This window comes from Nansenia antarctica (genome assembly GCF_963989245.1).
Source record: "Nansenia antarctica genome assembly, chromosome: 2".
NCBI classification, from domain to species: Eukaryota; Metazoa; Chordata; class Actinopteri; order Argentiniformes; family Microstomatidae; genus Nansenia; species Nansenia antarctica.
Window position 1 is genome coordinate 85,475,078 of NC_137675.1, and position 13,585 is coordinate 85,488,662.

The window sequence follows — 13,585 nt, forward strand, 5'->3', positions numbered from 1 at the left end:
CTAGTAGGTGAGCCTGGACGCCTTCCTGTTGTAGCAGGGCCGGTCGGTGAGGCTCCCCGGACCGGACAGAAGCGACAGGCCCTCCGCCTTCTCCAGAACCACCTCCAGCTCCTGGAAGTCCTGCAGTCGCGCCACATCTTTGTCCTATACAGGGGGGAAGGAGGTAGGGAGGGAGGGAGGGTGAGAGGAAGGGATAAGTTCCTTTGCAGCAATTTCCAGAACAATGAACAAAGTAACACAGAAACAGAAACGTCACGCGTGAGCGAGATTATCAGATACTGGGGAGGTGTGTGGGAGGGAGGAAAAGTGAGTCAAGGAAGATTAGTACACGCGGTATGTGGGAGAGAGCTGAGGGCATGAGTCAGACAGGGAAGGAGGGGGGCCTTCTAAAAAGATGACACAATGCCCTCACGACTGCCATCGCAGGGGACAAAAATGCTCACTAGCTAGTATTACCAGTAGAGCCCTCACTAGCTAGTATTACCAGTGGAGCCCTCACTAGCTAGTATTACCAGTGGAGCCCTCACTAGCTAGTATTACCAGTGGAGCCCTCACTAGCTAGCATTAAGGCTCTCACTAGCTAGCATTACCAGTAGAGTAATGTCAGTGAGTAAATGGTAAATGGACTGCACTTATATAGCGCCTTACTCCAAATCGCTTTACAATGGCCTCTCATTCACACATTCACACACCGATGGCGGCAAGCTATCCTGCAAGGCGCCGGCCAGCTCATTGGGAGCAATTTGCCCGGCAAGTGCCTTCACGAGTACCTTCAAAATATTAGAGGGCATGCAAATGTTTGCTTTGCCAGAGTCACGCGCATGTCGTGTGTGTGTATGTTGTTGCAGATGACCAGATAAGGAGCAAGTCAAGTGTGAGTGTATTCCACAGCATGACAGCTTCCCTCAACTGGATGGATGGCATTCTTTCATCTACCTCTTCTATTCTTCCTTCATCTACCTCTTTTATTCCTCCTTCATCTACCTCTTCTATTCTTCCTTCATCTACCTCTTCTATTCTTCCTTCATCTACCTCTTCTATTCTTCCTTCATCTACCTCTTCTATTCTTCCTTCATCTACCTCTTCTATTCTTCCTTCATCTCCCTCTTCTATTCTTCCTTCATCTACCTCTTCTATTCTTCCTTCATCTCCCTCTTCTATTCTTCCTTCATCTACCTCTTCTATTCTTCCTTCATCCACCTCTTCTATTCTTCCTTCATCTACCTCTTCTATTCTTCCTTCATCTCCCTCTTCTATTCTTCCTTCATCTACCTCTTCTATTCTTCCTTCATCTACCTCTTCTATTCTTCCTTCATCTCCCTCTTCTATTCTTCCTTCATCTACCTCTTCTATTCTTCCTTCATCTCCCTCTTCTATTCTTCCTTCATCTACCTCTTCTATTCTTCCTTCATCCACCTCTTCTATTCTTCCTTCATCTACCTCTTCTATTCTTCCTTCATCTACCTCTTCTATTCTTCCTTCATCTCCCTCTTCTATTCTTCCTTCATCTCCCTCTTCTATTCTTCCTTCATCTACCTCTTCTATTCTTCCTTCATCCACCTCTTCTATTCTTCCTTCATCTACCTCTTCTATTCTTCCTTCATCTCCCTCTTCTATTCTTCCTTCATCTACCTCTTCTATTCTTCCTTCATCTACCTCTTCTATTCTTCCTTCATCTCCCTCTTCTATTCTTCCTTCATCTACCTCTTCTATTCTTCCTTCATCTCCCTCTTCTATTCTTCCTTCATCTACCTCTTCTATTCTTCCTTCATCCACCTCTTCTATTCTTCCTTCATCTACCTCTTCTATTCTTCCTTCATCTACCTCTTCTATTCTTCCTTCATCTCCCTCTTCTATTCTTCCTTCATCTACCTCTTCTATTCTTCCTTCATCTACCTCTTCTATTCTTCCTTCACCTCCCTCTTCTATTCTTCCTTCATCTACCTCTTCTATTCTTCCTTCATCTACCTCTTCTATTCTTCCTTCATCTCCCTCTTCTATTCTTCCTTCATCTCCCTCTTCTATTCTTCCTTCATCTCCCTCTTCTATTCTTCCTTCATCTACCTCTTCTATTCTTCCTTCATCTCCCTCTTCTATTCTTCCTTCATCTACCTCTTCTATTCTTCCTTCATCCACCTCTTCTATTCTTCCTTCATCTACCTCTTCTATTCTTCCTTCATCTCCCTCTTCTATTCTTCCTTCATCTACCTCTTCTATTCCTCCTTCATCTACCTCTTCTATTCTTCCTTCATCTCCCTCTTCTATTCTTCCTTCATCTACCTCTTCTATTCTTCCTTCATCTCCCTCTTCTATTCTTCCTTCATCTACCTCTTCTATTCTTCCTTCATCCACCTCTTCTATTCTTCCTTCATCTCCCTCTTCTATTCTTCCTTCATCTCCCTCTTCTATTCTTCCTTCATCTACCTCTTCTATTCTTCCTTCATCTACCTCTTCTATTCTTCCTTCATCTCCCTCTTCTATTCTTCCTTCATCCACCTCTTCTATTCTTCCTTCATCTACCTCTTCTATTCCTCCTTCATCTACCTCTTCTATTCTTCCTTCATCTACCTCTTCTATTCTTCCTTCACCTCCCTCTTCTATTCTTCCTTCATCTACCTCTTCTATTCTTCCTTCATCTACCTCTTCTATTCTTCCTTCACCTCCCTCTTCTATTCTTCCTTCATCTCCCTCTTCTATTCTTCCTTCATCCACCTCTTCTATTCTTCCTTCATCTCCCTCTTCTATTCTTCCTTCATCTACCTCTTCTATTCTTCCTTCATCTACCTCTTCTATTCTTCCTTCATCTACCTCTTCTATTCTTCCTTCATCTACCTCTTCTATTCTTCCTTCATCCACCTCTTCTATTCTTCCTTCATCTACCTCTTCTATTCTTCCTTCACCTCCCTCTTCTATTCTTCCTTCATCCACCACTTCTATTCTTCCTTCATCTACCTCTTCTATTCTTCCTTCATCTACCTCTTCTATTCTTCCTTCATCTACCTCTTCTATTCTTCCTTCATCTACCTCTTCTATTCTTCCTTCATCTACCTCTTCTATTCTTCCTTCACCTACCTCTTCTATTCTTCCTTCATCTACCTCTTCTATTCTTCCTTCACCTCCCTCTTCTATTCTTCCTTCATCTACCTCTTCTATTCTTCCTTCATCCACCACTTCTATTCAATCAACAATCCCATAATGTGCTTGTGCTGTGCTTCAGAACACTGATGTGTTGTTAAAATTTTCTTTTTCGATAATCACAAGAATTAACGATCAATTATCGATTAATTTATACGCTTTTTATTCATTAAAACAACGCCTAGGGCAGAAATAACAAGCATGTTTTCCTTGGGGAAAAAACGTTATTCTTGTATTCCTTCCAGGCATTCCATTTCACAAAGCATTTCGAAAGAAAAAAATATCTGCGAGCCATAACGTTAGCCCAGTAGGCTGCCCACATGCTGAGTTGCTATTGCACACATTCGTGTGCCCTTCGTTTCGCTCGCTTCGCCATGTCCGAGCTTGCTCTGCTGGCTAACGTACGGGAACTTGTTGCATCATGCCGTACTGCGTTGCGAAATTCAATGCGAAGGCAAATGCAAAGTTCATTTCTCACACATAACGTGGACAAACTAATTTCCACTCAATTTATTAATGATTATCGAGCAAAATATTTTGTGATCGACCAAGATCCTTATCAATCAATTATCGATGGTCGATAATTGATGCCCACCCCTAGTTTCTTCATTAGATTAGATTACATTCAACCTTCTTGTCATTGCAGAGTACAACCAAGTGTATGTTCTGCTCCAGGCACAGGGTCAGTGCATAGTCAGCGCCCCACAACATCACACTGCTAAAGGTGTGTCTGAAAGAGGGTGGGGGGCTGTGAGTGTGTGTCTGTACCTTTCTGAGCATGCTTGTGTATGTGTGTGTGTGTGTGTGTGTGTTTACCTTACTGGCAGCTTGCAAATGATGTGTGTGTGTGTGTGTATTCCGTACCTTTCTATGCATGGTTTTGGCAGCTTGCAAATGTCTGTGTGTGTGTGTGTGTGTGTGTGTGTGTGTGTGTATGTATGTGTGTGTGTGTGTGTGTGTGTGTGTAGTGTGTGTGTGTGTGTGTGTGTGTGTGTGTGTGTATGTATGTGTGTGTGTAGTGTGTGTGTGTGTGTGTGTAGTGTGTGTGTGTGTAGTGTGTGTGTGTGTATGTGTGTGTGTGTGTGTAGTGTGTGTGTGTGTGTGTAGTGTGTGTATGTGTGTGTGTAGTGTGTGTGTGTGTGTGTGTGTGTGTGTGTGTGTAGTGTGTGTGTGTAGTGTGTGTGTGTGTGTGTGTGTAGTGTGTGTGTGTGTGTGTGTGTGTGTGTGTGTAGTGTGTGTGTGTGTGTGTGTGTGTGTGTGTGTCACCTTTCTGAGCATGGTGTTGGGCAGCTTGCGGATCTTCTCCACGTGCTCGGCGCCGATGTCCAGCTCCCTGCAGCAGACCCGGAGCAGCGAGCGGTACGTCAGCTCCTGGCGGTCCAGCTCCACCTCGATGAAGTCGTTCTCCCGCGCGTTCGGGTTCTGGATCCGCACCTTCAGAACCAACTCTGAGAGAGACCACACAAAAAAAAAGATTTATATAATAATATATACATATAAACAAACCAAAACAACTTTGTGAAAAAAAAGTTGTGTGCTCATTCTGAACCCCCCCATGACAGGTGAGTAAAGAACAGCTCAGAGAGGAAAGCACCAACAAAGATCTGATCAAAGTGTCACGATCCAACTGTTCCTAGTTGTCATGGTAAGCTCAGGGGGTGTTGATTGGCTACCCAGGGTACATGGGGGAGTGGCTTGCCTGTTGGCGGGTCTCTCGAAAGGTATATGACAGGTGCTCATTTGCTTACCTGGGAGTCGAGAGTCGAGAGTCGAGAGTCGAGAGTCGAGAGTCGAGAGGAAGAGTAATACTGATTGAGACGCCTTACCTAGAAGAGAACCCCTTGGACAATTACTATCAAGACTATTACCGTGTGGAATAGTGGATTACCCCCGAGGTCGTGTTGTGTCGTGTCCGGTTTTGTTTGTTTTGTTATATGTCAATACTGAACGGGAAGGAAGACCCCACTGAACGAACGTGCGGGCTGTTCAGTATCCCCGCGGACCACGCCACGATACATCGGAGCCAGGTAAGCCATTTCCCCTTAAACATCTACCTGGGTGCTGTCAGCTAACCCTGAGCTAATCTACCTGTGTCCGGCCTCGGTGCTGTGTGGGAACGAGCCCATTGACTATCAATGTACGCACATTGCTGTTGGGTCGTGACAAAAGTGAACACTCTTTGAAACAAATTCTGAAAAAAACATCCAGATGCCTCAGAACAATGACAGTTGGAGCCACACAATCAAAATACAACTGTGAACATTTCAAACCTGCTAACTGCGACACTTTAAATTAAATGTGCAACAATACTATGTGCAATATGACAACCCTTGTGTACATAAGATTCAGATATAGGAAAAGTTAGGATATTTATAGCTAGTGTTGTTCCGATACCATTTTTTGATCCCGATCCCGATACCTGACCGTGCAGTACTTGCCGATACCGAGTACCGATCCGATACCACGGCGTTTGAAAAAACAAAACAAAAAAACATGTTTTTTGAGCCGCATACTCACCTCGATGTAAAATTATTGCTAACACTTAGTCTGGCACTGCTCAAAACCTTTGTAAAACTCGTAGGGCCAGTTCCACAGACAAGGCTTAAGCCTAGTCCTGGACTAAATCACACTTTCAATGTAAAATCTCTATTGAACATGCTTTTTAGTCTAGGATTAGGCTTAATCCTTGTCTGTGAAACCAGCCCGTAAAGTTTTTGTAAAACTTAAGTAAAAAAAATAATAAAAAATAAATAAATAAATAATTTGTAAAGTACTCGCCGATACCGATACCAGCATTTTTGTGCGTATCGGTGGCCATGCCGATACTAGTATCGGTATCGGAACAACACTATTTATAGCATAGCATAGAGTACAGCACAGTGTTTTATTGTATATATATAGTAGTATAGTATAGTAGATAGTGTACATAGCCTTTATTTATGTAAACCAGCTCTTTTCCCTTTTTTATTTTACCCTTGGCCCTCTTGTTTTTAGTCTTTTTCCAAGCACCAGGGGACCCCCCCTCCTAAATTTCGTTGTATGGTACCTGTACTGTATTAATGACAATAAAGACCATTCATTCATTCATTCAAACAGAGACACTTCCCACACGCAAACCCCTCAAACCCCTCAAACCAAATCCAGGAAGTGGCGTCGTCCTTACCTTGCACGTTGACAGGGAACGTACTGGTGAAGAAGAAGGGCTGCCAGTTGGCCGGGCGGCCGGGCCCCCCGGACCCCCCGGCCGCCTGGCCGCAGCTGAGCTGCTGGGAGAGGGACTGCTGCCTGGTCATGCTGGGGTTAGCGTTAGCCACCTGAGCCTGGCTGCTGCTGGCGGTGCTGCTGGGGCTGGGGGAGGGCAGGGGGGGCGAGCACACGGCCCCGTTGTGGCTCACCGAGTGCGGGTAGTCCCCCCCGCCGCCGCCGCCGCCGTGGGTGGCCAGGTGAGACTCCCCGGAGAGGTCCATGGGCAGCTCCTCTTTGTCGGCGCGGCGGTGGTAGGGTGTGGGGACGGGGCCGGACGACGACACGCCGTTCTGGTCCGCCGTGGGGCTGAGGTCCAAAATTAATTTGAAGGCCGCGGGGGGGCAGGGCTCGTGGGTCGGGGAGATGGAGGCCGGGTCGCTGAGGGGGTCGTCAGGGGGGTCGTCAGAATGGTCGTCGCCCCCTCCGCCCCCCCCACCACCCCCGGTGCCGTTCTGGGTGGAGTGAGGAATCAGCAGCAGCTCGAGTTTGTCGTCGCTGAACAGAACGGGCGGGTTGGACAGGTAGCTCGGGACGAACGGCAGCTCCGATTCCTTGATCTCAGGCACTACTTCCTCCTCCTCCTCGACTGGAAAAAAACAAGACGTGTCATTTTTTGGGGGGTTTTGTCGGTCAACGTTGATGGAGGACACAGTAAAGACCTCGTACGACAGCTCCACGCTCAAGTCCCCCCCCCCCCCCAGTGCATTTGGTCGATCCAGGAAACAGCTCACAGCTCACACATTAACCATGCAACGTAAATAGCATGGCAGACAGGTCAGTGCAAAAAAATAGAGAGAAAGAGAGAGAGAGAGAGAGAGAGAGAGAGAGAGAGAGAGAGAGAGAGAGAGAGAGAGAGAGAGAGGGAGAGAGAGAGAGAGGGGGAGAGACAGAGAGAGAGAGAGAGAGAGACAGAGAGAAGGAGCACCAAGAGAGATAGAGAGAGAGATAAAGAGAGAGATAAAGAGAGAGATAGAGAGAAACAGATAATACGCTGTGCCTACCTCCTAGGAGTCTTCTGATTTCTGGTTTGGAGGTCAGCTGGACAGCCAGCTCGTCTTTAGCAGTGAGGATCTCCTGGTCGGCGCCAGAGTTCAGCAGGTACGACACCACCTGCTTGTGGTTGCGCTTGCTGGCCCAGTGCAAGCACGTCCTAGGAAACGACACACACACATTTATAAACAAACGAACGAATTCAAGTGAATTCATCCAGGTCTATGAAGACACTAATCCCATGATGTGGTTGATTGATCAGAGTTTATATTGTTGTTGTTGTTGTTGTTGACAACGAACTAGGAACGAGGAAATCCTAACCACACAATGTGGCTAAAAATAGGTCGCAGGTAGAGTTGTAGGCCTAGAGTGTAGAATGCAGACCAGCAACAACACTCTTCATTCTATGACAGATCCATGTTCACCACAGCAGCGACTGTTGGCTGGTTGCTTCACAGCGGTTGTTAAGATTATTATAGTATTAAAGAAGGCAGCTGTTTAATTGGTTAATTGGACGACATGACATATTTTTAGCAGGCCACCTCTCTGCCAACACAGTGACATCCCACTGCACGTTGTCACTGCAGTGCACTTGGCAAGTTACAGGTCAGGTTTGATTATTCTCCAATAAAGGTGGATCGTTACTTCTTTAGCCAACCACACATCAGTACTGAACATCAGTACTGGACTCGGCAGGCATCAGAAGGTGGATTCAGGCTGCCTCCATACAGAACAAATTTAGCAAAAGGAACGGTTCACTACAGAGCAATGGTGGCAAGGAATTCATTGCCACGGTTTTTAGTTTCAGAGAAACAGAAGTTGCTTTAATAAAAGATTAAAGATGTATCTGTTTACATATGGGATACCCTGAAAACAATGAAGTGTTTCTCACTGGTGAATTGAGCTTCATCTTGTGGTCCCAAAGGTAAGGAGAGTTATGTTTTTGTCTCCACTTTTCTTTCTGTATTATTTTTCTTGATTTTGTTATTAAGTTGTCTTCAACTAAAATGTAAATAATAGAGCTACTGTATGTATGCATGTATGAATGTTATGGAAGTGTATTGTCTGTATTGTGTGACAATGTGACAACATTTTGAAAGTATGGTATGAGGACCCCAGGAAGAATAGCTACTGCATACTTGCTGTATCTAATGGTGGATCCAAATAAACAAACAAACAAACAAACAAACAAACCAGCAGACCCAGTGTATCTAATCTCCCCTCTCTCTCTGTCTGTCTCTCCCCCCCTCCCTCTCTCTCTGTCTTACTCTCTCTGTCTGTCTCTCCCCCCCTCCCTCTCTCTGTCTTATTTCTTAATTCTCCCTAAATGCCCCTTTCATACTCTCCCCTTTGTCTCTCCTCTCATCACCTCTCTCTCTCCCCCCTCTCTCTCTCTCCCCCCTCTCTCTCTCTCCCTCTCTCTCCCCCCTCTCTCTCCCTCCCCCCTCTCTCTCTCCCCCCCTCTCTCTCTCCCTCCCCCCCCTCTCTCTCTCCCTCCCCCCCCTCTCTCTCTCCCTCCTCTCTCTCTCTCCATCCCTCCCCCCTCTCTCTCCCCTCCTCTCTCTCTCCATCCCTCCCCCCTCTCTCTCTCCCTCCTCTCTCTCTCTTCATCCCTCTCCCCCCCCTCTCTCTCTCCCTCCCCCCCCTCTCTCTCTCCCTCCTCTCTCTCTCTCCATCCCTCCCCCCTCTCTCTCCCCCTCTCCATCCCTCCCTCCTCTCCCTCTCTCTCCCCTCTCCCTCTCTCTCTCCCTTCCCCCCCCCCTTCTCTCTCTCCCCCCCTCTCTCTCTCCCCCCCCCTCCCCTCTCTCTCTCCCCCCCCTCTCTCTCCCTCTCCCTCTCTCCCCCCCCTCTCTCTCTCCCTCCTCTCTCTCTCTCCATCCCTCCCCCCCTCTCTCTCCCTCCTCTCCCTCTCTCTCTCTCCCTCTCTCTCTCCCCCCCTCTCTCTCTATCTCCCCCCCCCTCTCTCTCTCCCTCCTCTCTCTCTCCATCCCTCCCCCCCCCCCTCTCCCTCTCTCTCTCCCTTTCCCCCCCCCTCTCTCCCTCCCCCCCCCTCCCCTCTCCCCCCCCCCTAACAGTAGAACCACTGACCATCCGTTGATCTCGTTCTGAGAGTTGAGGTTCACGCCGGCCTCCACTAAGCTCCGGACCTCCGCCACGTCTCCGATGGCCGCCGCCTCCCTCAGCCGCTCCTGCAGCTCCTTGTCCAGGGACTTATTCAGGGACGTCGTGGACATGTTGGAACAGATATGTACCTCCTACCGTGACGAGATCATAGAGAGAACAAAGAATGACGTTTATTCGTCTAAGTTGTCAGACGTTAACGCTGACTAGTATTAAGCTGCACAATTGTACTAAAAAAATAGCCAAGGAGTGTGTTGTTAGCCGAGCAGGCTAGGGCTAGCTCGCTGCTTAGCTTGGACAACGCGTTGTTGCCTAGGAGACAGTTGGTTCTCGTTGATTAGAATTGCACGGGGATGATTTGTTGACTCAGAGGAACAACAATCAGTTCTCAACAATCACCTCTCTCGTCTAGGACCTGTGTTGGACTTCTCCGGTCAGAGCCGTTATGAGGTCAAAGTCAATCACGTTGTTGCCAAAGCTGCGATGTGGTGCTCCTGTCAGCGTCAACTCCTCCTCCATGTCGGGGGAAGGTTTAGAGTGTAACACCACTGTGGAGAAGATGAGTTCAGTTCCTCCCGAGAAAGTCAAGCCACGCTTTCAGGCACTTTTCTCCAGAGCTTATTCCAGAGTTGTCAACAAGTCGTGACGTTAGAATTAGAACAAGGTTCTATCTCCATTTTTGTCAAAATTGAGGTTTTTTTACATAATCTGATCCATTAGGTGTTTATTAATGCCGGTGTGATGTTATTTTTAAAATGTTGACATTTTTGAGTTAGTAATTCATAAAATACCAAGGTTCCATCTCACAAAACATAATGGAATGTAAAAACTTTGACGCTCAATATCTCTGAACTGCCCTAAACGGAGATAGAACCGTATCATTCTAAGATCACGAAGTGACTTTATGACTTTAAAAATCCAAGTCAAGTCTCCAGTATTTGGTAGTAAGTGTTAAGTCAAGTCATATTCAGTCCCTTTTCAGGTATTATCACTCAATAACAGTGTTAACAGTACAGTTGCTATACAATTTGTCTTGATCATTTATTTATTTTTGTGCAGTGTACCTTCTGCGGTGGTCTTGAGGCAGGCGTTTTCTCTGGTGGTGTTCGTGAAGGGCAGATGGTTTGTTTGGGCCTTGAGCCCTGAGTCTAGTTCTCACCTGATCCACTAGGATAAGGGACAGGGCACTTAGATACTGTGGTTTTAGATTAGATTACATTTTAGGAATTTAGCAGACGCCTTATTCCAAAGCGATTTGACTAAGCAAGTGAATCATCAATTCACCAGTCTTAGCAGGAAGCGTAATCTAGCTCAGGCAAGGGGCCATTGGCAGTCGTCGTGAGAGAAGAATAAAGAAAGATTTTTTGACACAGGAGAGTCAGTACAAGGGGGGGGGGGGGTAGAAATCTTAGGAGACACAGTATAGATGTTCCATCTTACGGAGATAGTCAGTCAGTTGTTTAGATGCAGCACGTTCAAGGGTTTTGGAAGGGAAGGAGAGAAGGGATACCGGTCTGTTCTTGAGGAGAGGCTTGACTCTGGCTATCTTGAAGCCAGCCGGGACAGATTCTGTGGATAAGGAGGAGTTGATTACGGTGGTAAGGTAATTAGGAAGGATATCGGAGGAAATGGATTGGAGAAGAGGGGAGGGGAGGGATGGGATCGAGAGGGCAGGTGGTTGCCCGCTTTGATGTGATCAGTGTGAAGATCTCATCAGGGGAGAGGGGGGGAAGATGATGATGAGATTAGATTCAACTTTATTGTCATTGCAAAGTAGTTTAGCATCTAACCAGATGTGCAAGTAGTGATATGAAACATGATAGTGTGTAGAAATCAGAGACAGGCTAGTAGGACACAATGGCCCTGGACTCCCAGGCGATGCAGGCTAACAACTCTACTCAGAAGAAGTTCTACATTGTAATGTATTAGCCTGGACTCAGCTGATGTGGGGTTGTTACAATGTAGCATTTCTTCTGAGTAGAGTAAGGGTTAGGGTCAGGGTTCCCCACACCTTCTGAAACATCAAATTCAAGCACTTTTCAAGGATTTTCAAGACTCGATTCCCTCAAATTCAAGGACCCAACACGCCATAGTTTGAGACAGATCTAGATGAGAATTTATATAATAGGAACTATCCACTCACAGACAACAATTAAAAAGAGAGGCTTGAATGTGTGAACACTAGATGGTCTCTTGCCTTCTCTACCACAGCACAGCAAAACAATATATTGTGAAATATGTGTAAAGTTACTGTGTTAAGTTAAGCAATGTGACTTATCTACTATACACATTTATTTATTTTTGAGAGAGAGAGAGAGAGAGAGAGAGAGAGAGAGAGAGAGGGGAATTCAAGCACTTTCAATGACCCATGTCTATTTTCAAAAACCTTTAAGGCCTTGATTTTTTTTCTCAAATTCACAAACTTTCAAGGATTTCAGCGACCCGTGGGAACCCTGGTAAGTACAGTGGGGGAGAAGCAGCTGCAGAAGACCTGTCACAGGTCTTCAGACCTCTTCTGTGAAGTCACAGGTGTACAGACCTCTTCTGTGAAGTCACAGGTCTACAGGACTCTTCTGTGAAGTCACAGGTCTACAGACCTCTTCTGTGAAGTCACAGGTATACAGACCTCTTCTGTGAAGTCACAGGTGTACAGACCTCTTCTGTGAAGTCACAGGTATACAGACCTCTTCTGTGAAGTCACAGGTCTTCAGACCTCTTCTGTGAAGTCACAGGTATACAGACCTCTTCTGTGAAGTCACAGGTCTACAGGACTCTTCTGTGAAGTCACAGGTATACAGACCTCTTCTGTGAAGTCACAGGTCTACAGGACTCTTCTGTGAAGTCACAGGTCTACAGACCTCTTCTGTGAAGTCACAGGTATACAGACCTCTTCTGTGAAGTCACAGGTATACAGACCTCTTCTGTGAAGTCACAGGTCTACAGGACTCTTCTGTGAAGTCACAGGTCTACAGGACTCTTCTGTGAAGTCACAGGTGTACAGACCTCTTCTGTGAAGTCACAGGTCTACAGGACTCTTCTGTGAAGTCACAGGTCTACAGACCTCTTCTGTGAAGTCACAGGTGTACAGACCTCTTCTGTGAAGTCACAGGTCTACAGGACTCTTCTGTGAAGTCACAGGTCTACAGACCTCTTCTGTGAAGTCACAGGTATACAGACCTCTTCTGTGAAGTCACAGGTCTACAGGCCTCTTCTGTGAAGTCACAGGTATTACAGACCTCTTCTGTGAAGTGTGGTATCTTAGCAGCAGTTGGGGAGCTGTTATCAGTCACATAAAAAAACATAACATGCCCAGGAAAAGGATCAAAGGGTGAGTTACCTTTTAATGATAGGTTTATGTTGTCTATCTAATCCCAACGTGATGCAGTTAGCCACTCTGGCTCAGATTAAGGCTCCATTAGGCCTGCCTTGTTCTACCTCTGCTACTGTTGCTTGGAATAGAGTGCGCCCACCTACCTTTGAGTAATCTAAATGAATTAAGCCTTCTGACTGACCACACCCTAGTACTGACATTTTTACTATTACTAAACATGTTATTTTGAAGAGTCAACATCCATTCATCAGATGTACAATACATGTGCCTTTGCCTATTTTCCAGGTTTTGTTGTTTTAATGCTTTCGGCAAGGTGAATACATGTGTACTTCAGTGCCCTGTATGACTATATTGTTAACTTTTGTTTTAAATATTCTTAAAATATTAGATTTTTGGCCAAAAAGTGTATTTTAATTTTATGGAACACTGATGTGATTCCTACTGAACAGCTATGGTTCACCCAGATAATGTCTGTGTTGCCCTTGGAGAGACTTAAATATGACCTGCAGGATAAGATGGATGTGTTTTCTGAAGTGTGGTTCTCCTTCATATCTTTTATGGAAGAGAATCCATGACGTTATTTGAGATCCTTTTTTTTTTTTTTGCATTTATCTTTTAGATATAGGAACTCTTATATCTACGTGGTTGTTGATGGTGTTAATGCCCCCCCCCCCCTTCCCTCATTGCACACACATTTTTGTTTATTGGCATATGAAACTTTTGGTTTTATTTTTGTTTGTCTCTTTGCTGTTGTTTATTGTC

At 45.9% G+C, this 13,585-nt stretch overlaps 1 protein-coding gene across 1 annotated transcript; it reads right to left on the minus strand.

Moving 5' to 3' along the window:
- On the minus strand, positions 1 to 9,642 carry ankrd40 (ankyrin repeat domain 40; the record flags this gene model as incomplete). Its single annotated transcript, XM_080522368.1, has 5 exons — positions 9,460 to 9,642; positions 7,383 to 7,531; positions 6,299 to 6,967; positions 4,402 to 4,583; positions 1 to 144 (listed from the first exon to the last, which is right to left on the minus strand). Exons 1-5 carry the CDS (start codon positions 9,603 to 9,605, stop codon positions 1 to 3), a joined length of 1,290 nt encoding a protein of 429 aa, XP_080378494.1. The 5' UTR covers positions 9,606 to 9,642.
- Positions 9,643 to 13,585: the final 3,943 nt, after the last annotated feature.